Source organism: Scyliorhinus canicula, chromosome 11 (genome assembly GCF_902713615.1).
Source record: "Scyliorhinus canicula chromosome 11, sScyCan1.1, whole genome shotgun sequence".
NCBI lineage: Eukaryota > Metazoa > Chordata > Chondrichthyes > Carcharhiniformes > Scyliorhinidae > Scyliorhinus > Scyliorhinus canicula.
Genome location: NC_052156.1, coordinates 22,336,724 through 22,356,377, shown reverse-complemented (window position 1 = coordinate 22,356,377; position 19,654 = coordinate 22,336,724). Strand labels below are relative to the sequence as shown.

At 52.7% G+C, this 19,654-nt stretch overlaps 1 protein-coding gene across 1 annotated transcript in view; it reads right to left on the bottom strand.

Annotated features, from left to right (window-relative positions):
- Positions 1–17,936: 17,936 nt before the first annotated feature.
- LOC119973908 (NUAK family SNF1-like kinase 1) overlaps positions 17,937–19,654 on the bottom strand; it is a 43,111-nt gene continuing 41,393 nt past the window's right edge. The window contains exon 7 of the mRNA XM_038812515.1: positions 17,937–19,428. Coding sequence (XP_038668443.1) covers positions 18,287–19,428 — 1,142 coding nt within the window. The 3' untranslated portion in view covers positions 17,937–18,286. The remainder of the gene's footprint in view (positions 19,429–19,654) is intronic.

Below are 19,654 nucleotides of genomic sequence, written 5' to 3'. Positions count from 1 at the left end.
ACAGCTTCCCTGAATCCTCGGCCCTCCTCATCTATATGCCTTGACTCAGCAACATCATCGTAAACCACAGGGCGTAATTGAAGGGTTTTGGCAGTGAGTCCATACACAGGCAGGAGGACAGGTGGCAAACCTACATGGCATTTTACGGGAACTCCATTGGGATTAAGTCTCAATTAGGCAGCCTGCTGGCTGCATCGCGATTCACAATTCCCCAGTTCTCCAGTACTGGCAACACTACTGGAGTCATGGCCTCTGCTGGTACTACAGTGGCGGGTCTAGTAGAAGGATTGTCCCTGAAGCACCCCGAAAAGGACGAGTGGAGTCACTAGGGGGTTCTCGCAATGGGGTGTTGTTAAGGGCAGGTGGTATTTTTCGCTGGGTGCTTCTTTGTTGCCATTGAGGGGCACAGCATGTGCAAAAAAGAGATGCCGCCCTCAACAACAGGCTGTGGCATCCCACTTGACATGTCTAGTCACCCTAATGCCCCTTGGGGAGCATGAAATTACACCCACAGTGTCAGTTTTCACATGCACACTGATCTTACACAGCTTTACCTCATCACCAGCTCTTTTCCAAACTGACAACCAGTACTGAATAATCAGGACTTTTCTTCAATTAAATATTATGAAGCACAAACTCAATTCCTTAGCCACTGACTTCATCCCTGTCCCTGGCAACTTTCTACGGCTGAACCAAGCTGTTTGCAACCCTGGTATCTGATGTGACCATCAATTCACTCGGAACACGATTGGAAGTAAACTGGTTTTAATAGTCTTACAACTGAGCCTGCCTGCGATCAGAAGAACTGAGGGCAGGCTCACACGGCTGCAGCACTTTATACTTCCGGTAGTGGGAGGGGCCAAGGGTGGAGCCCTGTACCAGCTCCTCATCTCCCCCTATGGGCAGAGCCTCGCAATGGCTCACAGATAGAGCCCACAAGGACATACCATACAATACAGTGTGAATTACACTCACCACATTCACCCCCTGTAAAAAAATCAAGTCCGGCGGGGACGACAGGTCTACAGGTTGAGCCGGTCCGGTGGCCGAGTTGTCCTTTGGGATCGGTGGAGCACCGGGGGTTGCAGCCTCTTCGAGTGGCTGGGTGGTGACGGTCAGTGTGGGTGGACTCCGGGGGTGTTTCGGTCTGAGCTTCGTTCCTAACCGGCACGGGGGGCGCAGGAAACCTATAGGCGCGGGGGTGCTGGGCGTGGGCAGGAAACCTACAGGTGCAGGGCGTGGGGGGTTGGGTGGGGTGTAGTGCGAGGAGTACCTCGGCGGTGGTGGCGCTAGTGGTGGATCCTGCAGGTGCCAGGTCCCGGAGATAAATGGTATCCTGACGGCTGTCGGGGTATTCAATAAAGGTGTAGTGGGGGTTCGAGTGAAGCAGTAGCACCCTCTCTACTAGCGGGTCCATTTTGTGTGCCCGGACGTGCTTCCGGAGGAGAACCGGGCCCGGTGTCCTCAACCAAGATGGGAGCGAAGACCCCGTGGTAGTGCCCCTAGGGAAAACAAATAATCGATTGTGAGGGGTCTGGTTGGTGGCGGTGCATAGGCGGGACCTAATTGCATGTAGCATGTCGGGGAGGACCTCCTGCCAGCGGGAGGTCGGGAGATTCCTGGGCCAGAGGGTCAGTAGGACGGTCTTCCAGACCGTCGCGTTCCCCCTCTCCACCTGCCCGTTCCCCCTGGGGTTGAAGCTAGTAGTCCTGCTCGAGGCGATGCCCTTGTCGAACAGGTACTGACGCAGCTCGTCGATCATGAAGGACGAACCCGTCGCTGTGTACGTAGCTGGGGAACCCGAACAGGGTGAAGACACTGTGCAGGGCTCTGATGACTGTGTGGGAGGTCATATCGGGGCACGGGATGGCAAAGGGGAAGCGGGAGAATTCGTCTATGACGTTGAGGAAGTTCACATTTCGATTGTTCGAGGTGAGTGGCCCTTTGAAATCGATGCTCCGGCGTTCAAAGGGCCGGGAGGCCTTTACCAGGTGGGCCTTGTCTGGTCTATAGAAGTGCGGTTTGCACTCTGCGCAGAACGGGCAATCCCTGGTGATGGCTTTTACCTCCTTGGTGGAGAAAGGCAGATTTCGGGCTTTGACGAAGTGGGCAAGCCGGGTGACCCCTGGATGGCAGAGGTCGTTGTGGATAGCCTTCAGGCGGTCGTCTTGCGCGCTGGCGCATGTGCCGCGGGACAGAGCATCTGGGGGCTCATTGAGCTTCCCCGGTTGATATATGATATAATTATAGGTGGAGAGTTCGATCCTCCCCCGCAAGATTTTATCTTGCTACTGGTCTCCACCGCAAGATTTTATAAGGCTACTGGTCTCCCTGCCTGATTCAGAGTGGCGGTGAGAGCAACCTCTGAGGCGTCGCTCTCCGCGTGAAAGGGGACGGATTCATCCACCGCCCACATGGCGGCTTTGGCGATGTCCTTCTTGATGGAGTTGAAGGCCTGGCGGGCCTCAGCTGACAGTGGGAAGAGTGTGGTCTTAAATAGTGGGCGGGCTTTGTCCGCATACTGGGGGACCCACGGCGTAATAAGAGAAGAATCCCAGGCACCTCTTGAGGGCCCTGGGACAATGAGGGAGAGGGAGTTGTAAGAGGGAGTTGCATACGGTCCGGGTTGAGGCCCAGGACTCCGTTTTCCACAACATAGCCGAGGATGGCTAGTCTGGTAGTGCGGAAAACGCATTTCTCCTTATTGTAGGTGAGATTGAGTTTCTGGAGAAATCGGTGGAGGTTGGCGTCGTGGTCCTGCTGATCATGGTTGCAGATGGTGACATTGTCCAAGTACGGAAACATGGCCCGCAGCCCGTACTGGTCCACCATTCGGTCCATTGTTGGTTGGAACACCGAGACCCCATTCGTGGCGCCAAAGGGGACCCGGAGGAAATGGAAGAGGTGGCCATCTGCCATGTAGTGGCGGTCCTCCGGGCGGATTGGGAGCTGGTGGTAAGCAGACTTCAGATCCACCGTGGAAAATATGCGGTACAGGGCGATCTGGTTGACCATGTCTGCAATTCTGGAGAGGGGGTACGCATCGAGGTGCATGAACCGGTTAATGGTTTGGCTGTAATCAACCACTATCCGGAACTTTTACCCGGTCTTGACGACCACCACCTGAGCTCTCCAGGGGCTGTTACTGGCCTCTATGACTCCCTCACGTAGGAGCCGCTGAACTTCGGCTCTGATGAATACTCTATCCTGCAGGCTGTACCGCCTGCTGTGAGTGGCTACTGGTTTACAATTAGCCATCAGGTTAGCGAAGAGTGGAGGGGGGTCGATTTTTAGAGTCGCTAAGCTGCATATAGTGAGTGGAGGTAGGGGTCCGCCGAATCTGAGTGTGAGGCTCTTGAGATTACATTGGAAATCGAGCCCGAGTAAGAGTGGGGCACAGAGGTCGGGGAGTACGTATAGCTGGAAATTAGAGTAGCTGCCGCCTGAATTGTTAGGGTCGCGGCGGTGCGCCCTTGTATGTGGACCGAGTGCGAGCCCGAGGCGAGGAAGATAGTTTGCCGTGCAGGGAAGATAGGGAGCGAACAGCTTCTTACCAGGTCAGGATGTACGAAGCTCTCGGTGCTCCCGGAGTCGAAGAGGCACGGTGTCCTGTACCCGTTAATTTGAACGGATAGCCTCGAGCTCTGGAGGTGCTTCGGACGCGACTGGTCCAACGTGACTGTGTTGAGTTGCGGGTAATCGGTGGCTCGATCAGCAGTGCTGGAGTGGCCCCGTGATGACTGTCCGCTGAGGTCGAAGTCGTCGAGGTGAACTTCAGTTGATGGCCAAGATGGCGGCCCCCGTTGATCGCACGTGGCGGGTGATAAAGAAGATGGCGTCCAAGATGGCGGCCCCCATGAGTTGCACATGTCGGGCGGAGTCGGCAGACACGCTGCAACATTATGGGGTATGCGGGCCTGCGCGTTGGGGGGGGGGGGCGAGTGCTCTGGACTGCGGGGGAGTTAGAGAGTTTCGATTTCACCAGGCATAGTCTGGTAGAATGTCCTTTGCGACCGCAGCTGCTTCAGGTTGCATTGCGGGCCGGCCAGTGCTGCCGTGGGTTTTGGGGCTGGCCACGAAAATGGCACGCTGGTGCTGCATAGTGAGTGGGTGGCCGCGCGGCGCAGGCCCGGGGCAGTCGCTGGTCGGAGGTCCACGATGGGGTCGCTTGGTCCGCGGGGAATGAGTTTACACTTCGGAACGCGACCTCCATAGTAGTTGCTTGCTCTACCGTGTCCCCCAAGTTCTGGGCTCCTTTCTCAAGTAGTCGCTGGTGCACATAGTTAGACCGGAGCCCCGCAACGTATACATCACGGCAGCGAGTTCCATATCCTGGGAGGCCGTTACAGCCTGAAATTTGCAGTCCTGAGCAAGGGCTTTTAAGTCACGCAGGAAGTCCTCTAGCGACTCTGCGGGGCACTGGCAGCGGGTAGTAAAAATGTGCCGCGCGTATACCTCGTTTATCGGCCGCACGTACAATCGGTCGAGCATAGCGAGGGCCTCAGTATAGGAGCTGGTACAATTGAGTTGCGTAGAGATGCGATGGCTCACCCGTGCGTGCAGTAGGCTGAGTTTCTGCTCCTCTGTAGTCTCGGAGGTGCTCGATTCAGCCAGGTAGGCCTTGAAACACCAAAGCCAGTGTAGGAAAATTTCCTTCGCCTCTGCAGCCTGCGGGTCGAGTTCTAGTCGATCAGGTTTGAGGGCTGATTCCATAGTAGTTTTCTTCAAGTTTTCTATGACTATTAAATTGATGTGACCATCAATTCACTCGGAACACGATTGGAAGTAAACTGTGGTTTTAATAGTCTTACAACTGAGCCTGCCTGCGACCAGGAGAACTGAGGGCAGGCTCACACGGCTGCAGCACTTTATACTTCCGGTAGTGGGAGGGGCCATGGGCGGAGCCATGGGTGGAGCCCTGTACAAGCTCCTCATCTCCCCCTGTGGGCAGAGCCGCGCAACGGCTCACAGACAGAGCCCACAAGGATATAATACCATACAATACAATAGTGTGAATTACATTCACCACAACCCTGAGATGAGCTGTTCACTTAATTAGCACCATCACTGAGAGCGTCTACTTCCATCTCCATAACATTGTCTCACTATATCTTGCCGCAGCTTATCTGTTGCCAGGGCCCTCATTGATGCCTGTGTTGCCTCTAGATTTGACTGTTCTACTGCACTCCTGGCCGTTCTTCTGCATTATATCCTTTGTAAACTTGAGGCCGTCCAAAACTCTTGTCTGTATTCTTACTTGCGCCTAGTCCTGTTCACCCATCAAACCTGTGCTCACTGATCTAAACAGGCTCTCAGTTAAGCAATGCCTCTAGTTTTAAAATGCTCATTATTGTTGTCAAACCCTCCATGGTCCCTCCCTTATCTCCTTTAGTCCCACAATTGGCTTGAGACATCTGTGCTCCTCTGATTCTGTTATCTGGAGCACCTCTGATTTTAATTAGTCACGATTGGCAACTGTGCTTTCAGCCTGCAAAGCTCTAAACTCCAGAATTCCCTTTGAATCCCCTGTGCTATTTTACCACCCTTTCCTTCTTTAAGAGGCTCCTTAAAACCAAGCTTTGACATATCATTTGGTGGCTTGGTGTTAAATATTGCTTTACAAAATTCCTGTGAAGCACTTTGGGCATTTTATTACAATAAAGATGCTATATAAATACTAGCTGTTGCTGAAAACCTTAAGCCTGTTGAAGAGAATAAGAGATTTATTTTGGGTGATAAGGAATTGAAGAGTTTTATATCTGGAGCATCTGAGGGAGATTTTCTGCTTCACTGCCTGCATGCCATGATTTTGATCCATTCATCTGCAGATAGAAAATCACAAGCCAAAGCGTGCAATTTCTCACTGATGCTGGGAGTAACCAAGCGGAAAGTGTTCCCTTCAGTATCAACACTAATCAGCAAAATTTAATTCCCTCTTGAAGGCAAGTTTTGGGGATGGCATTTAATCAGACAGGAGGGTGTTGGGCGGTAACCCCACTACTTCCTATCTCTGGCCAGATTCAGCCCCCTGTGCAAGGTTCATGGTGGCCTTTCCACCCAAAGCCAACTGAGTCTCTTAAGTGGGCTCTTAATGTCCACTTAAGGGTCTCATTCTGCCATTGCTGATATTCAACTGTTGTAAAACATGTGAGTGAGTGCCATCTTCATGTTTTGAGGTTATAGTGAAAACTGTTGGTAACTAAGCCAAATTGTCAGGTAAATACCTCAAATTAAGCAGGCTAGACAACCCCGGCTGCACCCTAGTGTCTGCATCAACTCTAGGATAACCAGGTCCAGAAGTTCATCCGACTGGGACCCAGCTAGGTCCTGGCATGCAGCAGACTTCCAACTGCTGTCTCCCCTGGATGTTCCTGCCTCCACCTGATGTGCATCAGCAACTGTGTGGTGATCACCAGATTGTGCCCCAGAAGCCTGTCCACTACTTTTGCCCACTGAGGTGTGTCCCTGCGCTGGTGGCAGGTGGGAATGACAGCTGTGACACCATAATGCTGGCACCCTCGGAGCTCTTCTCCGTGATGTTCCTTGGAAGCCGGGGGGGGGGGGGGGGGGGGGGGGAGAGCACCCCAGATGGACCGGCACCATCAGATGGAGATCATGTGGGATAATGGACATGTGGTCAGTGAGAGGGAAGGATCATTATGTCTGGCATGATGAACAGCACACATGTGACCGGTCATCTGGATGGGGGCCGGTGGATACTCAACTCTGCAGTGCAGGTCATGCTCGATGAGGGAGATTGTGAATGTGAGCCGCACGCTTCATGCATCTCGGTGGAGGGGGCGGGTGGAGCTGGTATGGTATGGGTCAGGCATAGCCACCGCTGCTGAGAATGGGTGGGGTGTGCTGGTGGGTGGCAGAGTACAGGCATGGTATTGTGCTTGGGGCACGGGGTGGGGGGTAGGCGTGCGGTGCCAACCACAGGGTCATCAGGGAGAGGGAGTGGCTGGGGTTGGCAGGCAGAACCGGTGCCAGGGGGTGATGCCAACTCACCAGTGCGATCCAGTGGAGGTCGTTGAACATCTTGTGGCACTGGGTGGCGATCCTCCTGGTGACACTCTCCGCGTTGATGATCGTTGCCTCCCAGACAGCACTGCTGACCCTTCCACCCCTCGGCTGAACAGGGTATCCTGTCTTGACTCCACCTCCTCCAACAATCTGGCCAAGTCGCCATCTCCAAAATGCAGAGTGAGTCTGCACAATGACATGGCTGCATGCTGTCTGGGGATTGCTCTGCGGGACTGGTTTAGGAGTTGTTCCCCTCGTTAGCTGGAGCTGCCGGGCGCGATCCAGGTGAATAAGCTGGCGGGACAGTCATTTCCAGTGTGAAGCCCATCCGACCCTAATTAGCGTTAGGTACTGGTGGCGGTGTGGCCAGGAAGGCCGTGGGGGAAGCATCCTGCAATTCTCACTCGCTACTGCACTTAGAGACCTTTCAGTTAGATTGTGCAGAGTATCATGATCATTGCCTTTGTTGCCATCCGCCCCTTGCCTGCGGTCTAATCATGCTTCCTGTCCTGTGCTGTGAAGGACCTGCTGGTGATGGGGTGGGTCCATCTGGCATTCCCCACCCCCAGCCAGTGCCACAGCCGTCCGCCCTCCCCATGAGCTGAGCAGTAACGAGGAGAGCAGCTCGGACACCAGCCCTCCGCCCAAGACTCAGGAGACCCAGGAGCTTGGGTCAGAGTATGACAGTGATTTCCCGTCACAGCTCTCTCCAGCATCCACCATCCCGGAGATACTCACCTCGGTCGGGAACTTTAGTGAAGGGGCTCATGGGACACTATCTGGGGCGCACCACACAGCTAATCCGGTACAGCAAGTGGAGGTAGGAGCACCAGAGGGGGTGGAGAGTCGGAGGGCAGGCTGGCCCCAGGAACCAGCTGCATTCCCAGACAGGTCTCGAGCTTCTAAAACAAAAAGTTCCATCAATCGTGGCGATGCTGTCGCAGAGCCAGGGACTACATGAGGGGTTGCTGGCGAGCATCCAGCACCTGAAGGTTCAGTTGGAGGAGTCCAACCGCTTGCAGTAGCAGGAGGTGATGCTGACAATGCGTCCCACCCAGGCCAATACCACACGGGTGGCGTCTGAGGTGGAGGCATTGGGGCGACGGTTTTGGCTATGGGTCAGCGTGTCTAAGACATGGGCATTCTGTGCAGGCTCTAGTCGAGGCCCAGGACAGAGTTGCAGCCTCACAGATGACTATGTTCCAGAGCCTCTTGGAAATTGCTTTGGCACTCCTGCTTGTGGCCCAGTCACACTAGGCCATGGCTGGGGACGTCGGAGTATTACCCAGGCGCTGGCCAACATTTAAAAAAAAAATAATAATTTTTATTGGAATTTTTTACAGAAAATATAAAAATATAACAACAAGTAATAATATGCAACTAACTGCCCCATAACACCCACAAATCCCCCCAAACCGTAACATCACATGTATCACACTCCCCCCACCCCCCCAACAAGAAAACTTAACCATAAATTAAAATTAAATAAATCAAATTTAAATAAAATAAACAAACATAGTCATCGACCCCCCCCCCCCCCCCCCCCCCCCGGGTTGCTGCTGCTACTGTCCCAGTACCCTATCGTTGAGCCAGAAAGTCGAGGAAAGGTTGCCACCGCTTAAAGAACCCTTGCACCGATCCTCTCAGGGCGATTTGACCTTCTCTAGCTTAATGAAGCCCGCCATGTCATTGATCCAGGTCTCCACGCTTGGGGGCCTTGCGTCCTTCCATTGTAGCAAAATCCTTCGCCGGGCTACTAGGGACGCAAAGGCCAGCACACCGGCCTCTTTCGCTAACCTGCCCGGCTCTACCCCAACCCCAAAGATCGTGAGTCCCCATCCTGGCTTGACCCTGGATCCCACCACCCTTGACACCGTCCTCGCCACCCCCTTCCAGAACTCCTCCAGTGCCGGGCATGCCCAGAACATATGGGCAGGGTTCGCTGGACTCCACGAGCACCTAACACACCTGTCTTCACCCCCAAAGAACCTACTCATCCTCGTCCCAGTCATGTGGGCCCGGTGCAGCACCTTGAATTGGATGAGGCTAAGCCGCGCACACGAGGAGGAAGAATTTACCCCCTCTCCAGGGCATCAGCCCATGTCCCGTCTTCGATCTGTTCCCCCAGTTCCCCCTCCATTTCATTTTCAGCTCCTCTACTGACGCCTCTTCCACCTCCTGCATAAGCTTGTAGATATCGGATATCTTCCCCTCCCCGACCCAGACTCCTGAAAGCACCCTGTCACTCACCCCCCTCGCGTGGAGCGCAGGGAATCCCTCCACCTGCCGCCTAGCAAATGCCTTTACCTGCAGATATCTAAACATGTTTCCCGGAGGGAGTTCAAATTTCTCCTCCAACTCTCCCAGGCTCGCAAACCTACCATCGATAAACAGGTCCCTCAGCTGTCTAATGCCCGCTCTGTACCATCTCTGAAATCCCCCATCCATGTTCCCCGGGATGAACCTATGGTTCCCCCTTAACGGAGCCTCCATCGAGCCCCCCACTTCTCTCCTATGTCGCCTCCACTGCCCCCAAATCTTGAGGGTAGCCGCCACCACCGTACTCGTGGTATACCTCGTGGGAGGGAGCGGCCACGGCGCCGTTACCAGGGCCCCCAGGCTTGTATCCCCACAGGACGCTCTCTCCATCCGTTTCCATGCTGCCCCCTCCCCCTCCATCACCCACTTGCGCACCATCGACACGTTGGCCGCCCAGTAGTACCCCGAGAGATTGGGCAACGCCAGCCCGCCCCCCCCCCCCCCCCATCTCTACCCCGCTCCAAGAAGACCCTCTTCACCCTCGGGGTGCCATGCGCCCAAACAAATCCCATGATGCTGCTGGTTACCCTTTTAAAAAAGGCCCTAGGGATAAAGATGGGCAAGCACTGGAAGAGGAACAAGAACCTCGGGAGAACCGTCATTTTGACGGATTGCACTCTGCCCGCCAGCGATAGCGGCACCATGTCCCACCTTTTAAATTCCTCCTCCATCTGTTCCACTAGTCTGGTGAAGTTAAGCTTATGGAGAGCTCCCCAACTCCTGGCCACCTGCACCCCCAGGTACCTGAAACTCTTCACTGCCCTCCTGAAAGGGAGCCTCCCAATTCCCTCCTGTTGATCTCCCGGGTGCGCTACAAATACCTCGCTCTTTCCTAAATTTAGCTTATAGCCCAAGAAGCCCCCAAATTCCGCTAACAGCTCCATCACCCCCGGCATTCCCCCCTCTGGGTCCGCCACATATAACAGCAGGTCGTCCGCATACAGCGATACCCGGTGCTCCTCCCCACCCCGCACCAGACCCCTCCATTTCCCTGACTCCCTCAACGCCATGGCCAGCGGTTCAATCGCCAGTGCAAAGAGCAGGGGGGACAGGGGACACCCCTGCCTGGTCCCACGATAGAGCCTAAAGTACTCTGATCTCCTTCCATTTGTGACTACACTCGCCATCGGAGCCGCATAAAGCAGCCTCACCCATTTGATGAATCCCTCCCCAAATCCAAACCTCTCCAGCACCTCCCACAGGTACCCCCACTCAACTCGATCAAACGCTTTCTCCGCATCCAGCGCCACCACTATCTCCGCCTCCCCCTCCACTGCCGGCATCATGATAACATTGAGCAGTCTCCGCACATTCGTGTTGAGCTGCCGCCCCTTGACAAATCCTGTCTGATCTTCGTGAATTACCTCTGGCACACAATCCTCTACCCTGGTAGCCAGGATCTTCGCCAGCAACTTAGCGTCTACGTTAAGGAGCGAGATAGGCCTATATGATCCGCACTGCAAGGGGTCCTTATCCCGTTTTAGGATCAAAGAGATCAGTGCATGCGACATCGTCGGGGGCAAATCCCCCCCCTCCCATGCCTCATTGAAAGTTCGCACCAACAGGGGACCCACCAGGTCCACATATTTTTTGTAAAATTCCGCCGGGAACCCGTCCGGCCCCGGGGCCTTACCTGACTGCATTTGTCCAATCCCCCTGACTAGCTCCTCCAACTCTATCAGCGCCCCCAGCCCCTCTACCAGCCTCTCTTGAACCCTTGGGAAACATAGCCTGTTCATGAAGCTCTCCATCCCCTCTCTCCCCCTCGGAGGTTCCGACCGGTACAATCCCTTGTAAAAGTCCCTAAAGACCCTGTTTACTTCTGTCCCCTTCTGCACTACATTTCCACCCCCATCCTTCACTCCACCAAATTCCCTAGCCGCATCTCGCCTACGGAGCTGATGCGCCAACATCCTGCTCGCCTTCTCTCCATATTCATATACCGCGCCCTGCACCCTCCTCCACTGTGTCTCCGCCTTTCTGGTGGTCAACAAGTCAAAATTGGCCTGCAAACTGCGCCATTCTCCCAGCAACCCTTCCTCCGGTACCTCCGCATATCTCCTGTCCACCTCCAGGGGCTCTCCCACCAGTCTCTCCCTCTCCTTCCTCTCCCTCCTTTCCCTGTGGGCCCGGATGGAGATCAGCTCCCCCCGGATCACTGCTTTCAGAGCCTCCCGGACCATCCCCACCTGGACCTCCCCCGTATCATTGGTATCCAGATACCCCTCAATGCTTCTCCGAACCCTCTTACACACCTCCTCCTCCGCCAGCATCCCCACATCCAGGCACCAGAGCGGGAGCTGGTCCCGCGCCTCTCCCATCTCCAGATCAACCCAGTGCGGGGCATGGTCCTAAATCGCTATGGCCGAGTACTCGGCATCCTACACCCTCGGAATCAATCCCCTGCTCAGGACAAAAAAGTCTATCCGGAAATAAACCCTATGGACGTGAGAGAAAAAGGAATACTCCCGCGCTCTCGGCTTCCCAAACCTCCAGGGATCCACCCCTCCCATCTGGTCCATGTATCCCCTCAGCACTTTGGCCGCCGCCGGTCTCCTACCCGTCCTTGAACTGGACCGGTCCAGTGTGGGATCCAGCACTGTGTTAAAATCTCCCCCAATGATCAGGCCCCCTGCCTCCAGGTCCGGGATACGGCCCAACAATCGCCTCATGAAGCCAGCATCATTCCAATTCGGGGCACATATGTTCACCAGCACCACCTTCTCTCCCTGCAGCCTACCCTTCACCATGATATATCTGCCCTCCTTGTCCGACACCACCTCAGCCGCCTCAAACGCCACCCTCTTCCCCACCAGAATCGCCACCTCCCGGTTCTTCGCGTCCAATCCTGAATGATAAACCTGCCCCACCCACCCCTTCCTCAGATGAGCCTGGTCCGCCACCTTCAGGTGGGTCTCCTGGAGCATAGCCACGTCCGCCTTCAACCCCCTTAGATGAGAAAACACCCTGGTTCTCTTAACCGGCCCGTTCAGCCCCCTCACGTTCCAGGTAATCAGCCGGATCAGAGGGCAACCCGCCCCCCTCCCCCGCCGACTAGCCATAGCTTGGCAGATGTTCGCCCCAGGCCAGCACACCCCGCTCGACCCGTTCCCCATGGCGATAGTGCCTCTCCTCTTCCCCCCCGGCCCCCATCGGCTCCTTCCTAGTCATTCCAGCAGCAACCCGGTATCCCCCCCCCACCCCCCCTCCCCCCCCAGGCTAGGACCCCTCCTAGCCGCGACGCACCCGCCATGGTACTTCCGTGAGTCAGCTGACTTCTGCTGACCCCGGCAGCTCCCGCCAAAACCTATCCCCTCCCGGCATGGGGTCATCCCCCTCTTGCCACACCTCCTTGGCATTGCTGCAGCGCGGGAAAGAAGACCCGTAGAGGCCCCGCCCCCACCGCAAGCTTTAGCCCCCCCTGCCCCGCAGCGCGGGAAACCAGAGGAAAGCCCGCGCTTTCACACTGCCACACCCCACCCTTCTGACGCAGTTCCCCAAAATCCAGTTTCACCTCAATCCCCAGCCCCGTACAGAAGAGAACATATAAAACACAAACCCCAACACTCCCCACCTAACCCACAACCATGCCCAACAAATAAACCCACCCGTAAACAGAGCAAACAGAAAACCAGCATACATAACACACATGTCGAAGTTAAAAAAGTTGAAACAGTTGAAACAAAACAGCCACAGCGGAAACAACGATGGCCAAAGTATGTCCCCAGGCCCTAGTTCGAGTCCAGCTTCTCCGCCTGTACAAAGGCCCACGCCTCCTCCGGGGACTCGAAGTAGTGGTGCCGGTCCTTGTATGTCACCCACAGGCGCGCAGGCTGCAGCATTCCAAATCTGACCTGCTTGGCATGAAGCACCGCCTTCGTCCGGTTGAACCCGGCCCGCCGCTTAGCCACCTCCGCACTCCAGTCCTGGTAGATCCTCACTACCAAATTCTCCCATTTACTGCTCCTCTCTTTCTTGGCCCAGCGCAGCACACACTCCCGGACACTGAATCGGTGGAACCGCACCAGCACCGCCCTCGGGGGCTCACCTGCCTTGGGCCTCCTGGCCATCACTCTGTGCGCTCCCTCAAGCTCCAGGGGCAAATGGAAGGACCCCGCTCCCATCAACGAGCTCAGCATCGTGGTCACATACGCCGGGAGATCCAACCCCTCCAGCCCCTCCGCCAGGCCCAGGATCCTCAGATTCTTTCTCCTCGTGCGAACGTCCAGCTCCTCCAAGCGGTCCTGCCACTTTTTATGAAGTGCCTCGTGCAACTCCACTTTCCCCATGAGGACCACGGCCTCCTCCTCCCTCTCAGCGGCCTGCTGCTGCAACTCCTGAATGGACACCTCCTGGGCCGCCTGGGTCCCAAGCAGCTTGTTCGTAGTTGCATTCATGGAGTCCAGCAGCTCAGCCTTCAGCTCAGCAAAACAACGTAGGAGCGAGGCCTGTTGCTCCTGCGCCCACTTCCACCAGTCCTCGGGTGTTGCGCCGGCCGCCATTTTGTTTTCCTTCCCCCGTTTTTTTGGGGGAGTTACTGCAGCCTTTTCTTCGTCCCACTCTGGGTGAGCACCATATAGTGTGGGGCAAGTTCTTCCAGGCACCTTCCCCCACCGGGATGCGTAAAAACAACGCTGTTTGGGGCCCTCGAAACGGCCCAAAAGTCCCTAAATAGCAGGAGCTGCCGAACGTGCGGCTTAGCTCCACATAGCCGCAACCGGAAGTCCAGGCGCTGGCCAACATGGCGCAAACACAGAGAGAGGTGGCCTAGTCCCAGAGGGAAATGATCCACTTGCTGTGCTCCATGGCCACAAGCATGCAGACCCTGGTTGAGAACAGAGCGGGCCTCCGGGACTGGCAGTGCCAGGTGGCGGGTGAGCTTCGGGATAGCTCCCCCGGCATCCCCATCCCATGGAGTAGCCCAGGACCAATTGTGCAACCTCGAGGAGGAGGAGGTGATGGTGACTCCGGCAGGGGAGGTGCTGGAACACCACAGCACCTTGGGCTCCTCCCCACCCCCCTCCTGTCCTTGGTGCACCTGGTGGGCAGCAGCAAAACAAGGCGACACCATGCCACCTAGGACGCCCGAGCAGCAGCCGGGGCCATCCAGGCCTGGTCGCCCCCGAAGACGCCCGCTAACTGGGACCCAGGTCGCAGGGCGGTAATCGCAGAAGGCCACCTTCACTCCTGCTGTACCATCTGGGGAACCACCAAGGTGCAGTGTTAGGGCCCGTAAAGCCAGGATGTTAGGCACTAGTTAAGTTCAGTAAGGAGTCTTACAATGCCAGGTTAATCCAACAGATTTGTTTTGAATCACTAGTTTCGGAGCACTGCTCCTTCCGCAGGTGAATGAAGAGGTCAGCTGGGGGAGCGTCTCAAACCTGTCAGGAATCGTCGAGTATGCCAGGATGAAGGAGTAATGCACACTGTCTGGGTATCGGGCACAGACGTATATGATGCGTTGCTGATGGTCGCAAATCAGCTGCACGTTCATTGAATGGTACCTCTTTCGGTTTGTCTTTCGCAGCCTGTTATCCGCAGGTACCCGTAGGGGGTCATGAATCCCCTCGATCACCACGTGGACCCAGGGCATACAGTCAATGGCGGTGAATCCCGCTTACCGGCCATCCTAGTGGGCTCGGTCCACATTGAAGTGGATGTATTGAGGCGCCTGGGCATATAGGGCCTCTGTGATGGCCCGGTGCACCTGTGCACTGCAGTCTGTTGAGATCCCGGACAAATTCCCACTCCATGTCTGGAAGGACCCCATGGCATAGACTTTCAGGGCGACTGTCACCTTGACGGCCACCGGGAGCGGCTGTCCTCCGCCGTGATGCCAAGTGTTCCATTATCTGGCAGATATCTTCGCACTAAGCTGGAGTCTTTAACGACATGCCCGGTCCAGCAGGGTATGGTTGGTGTCACTCTGCAGAACCCGGGGGCAGGGTGGATGGTTAGTGGGGTGTGCAACAAGATGGCTGCCTTGCAGGCCACGGTAATGGCGGTCCGGGACCGGACACGCCCCAGACTTTTGGGGCGGGGGTCACCCTGGCAACTCGGCCTGGTTCCCCCCCCCCCCCCCCCCCCCCCCCCCCCCCCCCACTTCTCCAGCCCTGTCAGGACACCCCCACGCCAGCCAGCATGGCCAATGTCTGGGCTGGCAGCCTGCAATCACTCCTCACCATGTCCTACCTCCTCTGTCTCTCCCCCTCATCAGCTACCGCATCAGTTTTATGATTTTTGAAAGCAGGAGTGAACCGTGCAACTCGGCCCATCGGAGGAGGAGAATCGCGGAGGCCCCGGACAGTACCGAGTCGGGCCTGTTAATGATATGGAAATGGTGTTTACGTGTTTTACAAAATGCATTGATGCCGCTCTTGAGGTGCTGCAGAATTGTGATTTGCAGTCAAATCGGAACCTGCCGCGATTTTGCCGTTGGTACCGATTCTCTGCCCGATTGCCTTTCATGATTTTGGCGTCAGCTAACGGACAATCCCGCCCTAGATGAATTGGAGGCTGAGTTGAAAAGACTGAGATTGTGCATGCACTGCTACATTTGCATGGGGAGTGATGTGCATGCTTGTGATGTTGTACGGTAGTCTTAGTTGCATCTGCTATTCCACGTGCTATTTATAGTTTGTACCGACTGGAATTAGTTTCTTAATTCATGTTTAAATTACGTTGACTTTGATGAATGTCGAAGTAAAAGTTAAAAAAATTAAATCTTGGTGGAAATGTCTTCATTTAGGGGTCATTTCGTTAATTTAGTTTATAGTTTCCCCACAGAGATTGTAACATTTTGTTGATTGCTGTTCTGTAATAGTTGGGCACATTGACTGTCAGATCTGCCAGATAATCTTCAACTTACTTATCAACTATTCAGCACCATTCACATCCACCATTATGTTATCTACCTTTTCTTCCTCTGTGTAGTGCTTTACAGAATAAAATAATTTAATAATTTTTCACGTGCCAACATAAAATTTCAAGTTTCTTCATTTATTGGTACACATTGTAGTCTTACAGATGTCCTGGTGAAAATGGTGAAAATTAGTCAAATAAAATTATTTCTAAAAAACAGATAGGTCTTGGTTAAAATGACATGTTTTGTGCTTATTTTACTTGTTTTCTGTGGGAAGTGTGTCTAGAGTACTACTTTACACTTATGCATATTAAATTTAATCTACAATGTGTCTGCCCACTTGCATATTTTGTAACTCTAGAGCTGAAACATGAAAATCAATCGTTTTTCCTAGTTTTTACATGGTACCAATTTTTCTTCAGTTTCTGACTCTAAATGATTAACAATAGACGTTCAGCACTGATCCCTCAGGTATCTCACTCCATGGTCCCACCAACCCCCCTTTAGCAAATAATCGAGTACTCTCTTAACCTTCGATCAATATTTATCAATTTCCAAATTCTATTCACAATCGTCACTGCTTTGATTTTATCGCAGAATCCCTGCAGTGAAGGAGGCCTTTCAGCCCATCGAGTCTGCACCGACCCTCTGAAAGAGCAGTCCACCCAAGCCCACTCCCCCCTATCCCAAAACACCTTAACTTTACCTATACATTCCTGAACATTAAGGGGCAATTTATCATGGCCAATCCACCTTACCTGCACATCTTTGGACTGTGGGAGGAAACCGGAGCACCCAGAGGAAACCCACAAAGATATGGGGAGAATGTGCAGACTCCACATAGACAGTCACCCAAGGCCGGAATTGAACCCGGGTCCCTGGCATTGTGAGGCAGCAGTGCTAACCACTATGCCACTGAGCCACCCTCTAACCAATGTTTCAGGTGCAGCTTTATAAATTATTTTTGGAAGCCTGGGTTCACCATATCACAGCGCTTTCCAAAGTTATTTTCTCAAAAACACAAATGGGTAGGCTCTTCCCATTCTGATTTTTTTTTTTATTCGTTCATGGGATGTGGTCGTTGCAGGGCCAGTATTTATTTAAACATCACCACATTGCTGTGGTTCTGAAGTCACATATAGGTCAAACCAGGTAAGGACAATAAATTTCCTTCCTTAAAGGCCATGTGAACCAGGTGGGTTTTTAATACAATTGACAATGGCCTCATGGTCATCATTAAACTTTTTAAATTTCAGATTTTTTTTATTGAATTCAAATTTCACCAGGGTGGGATTTGAACCCATGTCCCCAGAGCATTACCCTAGGCCTCTGGATTACTAGTCCAACGACAATACCACTACGCCACTCACTCCTTGTGAATCTATGCTTGCTCCTGCTTACTAGCTTATTATCATAGAGGAAATGCTCCAATTTACTCCTGAAAATGAGCCAAATTATTTGACATATTACTGAAGTGAGAATAAGGGATTAATAGTTGCATGCGTCCAGTTTGTTACCAGTCGTACCTGGCCATGCAATCAGGCTCCATTATTGGGACATATCCAAACATAATACCCTGATTTTAGTTTCTTGTTCCACTCTTACAAGATGGCAGTGTTTTGTGTGCAGGCGATGACTTCTTAGTCTGATCGTTTACTTGTAAGATTATCTGCTGCAGCACTAAATCAGGCACATGTGTGTAAATAAAGAGCCAGTTTGAAGAACGCAATTGTAAACTCAGCGTTTTATGCTATGGTTTTGGAAAATCACTGATTTGGTCTGATTCTCAAACCAAATCCTACCTTCCGGTCAGCGAATAATAACAGTCAATATTGTGAACCCAATCTGAGCAAAATATGCATGTAAGTAATTCACAGAACTATTTAACAGTTCAGCCTCATCGCTAATATAAATAAGTTTCTGGTAGCAAATCTCCTTAACCTCAAGGAAAAGTGACAATAAATCTAATTGCTTTGCTGTGTCACCTTCTTGATATGTCTCATGGATGACATCTTCTTTATTATTTCAGTGGGAATAACTTTTGGCTGCAGTTTAGGGAGAGTTGTACCCATATCCTATTCACTTTTCCTTTAAATTGTTACAGATCTCCTGGGCCTTATTATAAACATCTTGTGTATCTTCAAGTTCCATTATTGAGAAAATTCTCCCTATATTGTCTTTTCCAGAGCTTCTATTCCCTCTGGCAGTTTGTGGTTCTACTTCTTCGGTCTTACCCAGCTCCAGCAAGTCTTCCTCTGAAGCTGAACTTGAAATGCCACCATGTTTACTCTGAGTGAAGAATTTTTTGCCTTCTGCTGTGAGATCTAGAAGGTCAAATGAGTCACTAGAAATGATGCTGTCATCACTAATTACACTCGAGGGCCGGCTCATATTTTTCTGATCTCTCCCGTTTGATAAGATCAGGTCTTTCAAAGAAGCAGAAAGTTTTAGTGATGAACAATCATCTGGCAGATCTAGACTGAATGAAAATTTCCCATTGCGTTTTAGAATTCCCTTTTTCCTGTATTTAACTGGTCCTGATGGAAACATTTCTGACTGTTTTCCATCTGCTTTGGAAGGAATGGCAGCTGTATCGCTGTCTATAGATTCACTGCGTTCTGGAGAAGAAGAATAGCCAGACTCTCTTTGGTATGAGTTCTTGAGGATCCCTTTCTTTGGTGTACTAGTGAAGACTGTAGTTTGCACCATGTGCACCTTTTGAGAGATATTTGCAGTTTTTATGACGGTTTTGCAGGTTTCAGTCCGTTGTGATTGTATATTGATAGCTGCAGATGAAAGAAGATCATTGTCAAAACTACTCCTGGTTTTTAGAATCCCCTTCGGCTTTCTCTTTGCATCTTTGGAAGTTGGTTTCGGCTGTTTCACATCTTGCTGTGGTTGCATCATATCGTTTTCTTTCTTTGACTTCTTTAAGCAAGCCTTTTGCCCATCCTCTGCAATGTGAGTAGATATCTCATGCCCAGATCTCTCAATTCCTTGTATATTTTCAGTTTCCTTCATCCCTTGATTTGCATACTCTTCCCTGTTTTGCCAGTCAATATAACGGGCCAGTAGTGGTGAATGGCAGCCTTTATCAGAATTACAGTCACAAATTGATGTATCATAACCCCAGTTGACCCACCAATGGTTTGCAATATCTTCAATTGTTGCACGTTTCTCTGAACTTGCTGTTAACATCCAGTCAATCAGGCCACACGCATCTATTGGTGAAAACATGCCACCATGTTATAATCAATCAACAAAAGACTTTACAATTCTTACATTCATACAAAAGAGCATCCACCGTAGTCCATCGGTAAAAATACTCCATTATCACAGAACAAATCACCATTTCCCCCCAGCCCCCCCAACTATTCCATTGTCTAATCAGGAAAACCGAAGCAGGGGAGTTGCTAAAATAATATTGACTTCATGGGGACAAGAGAG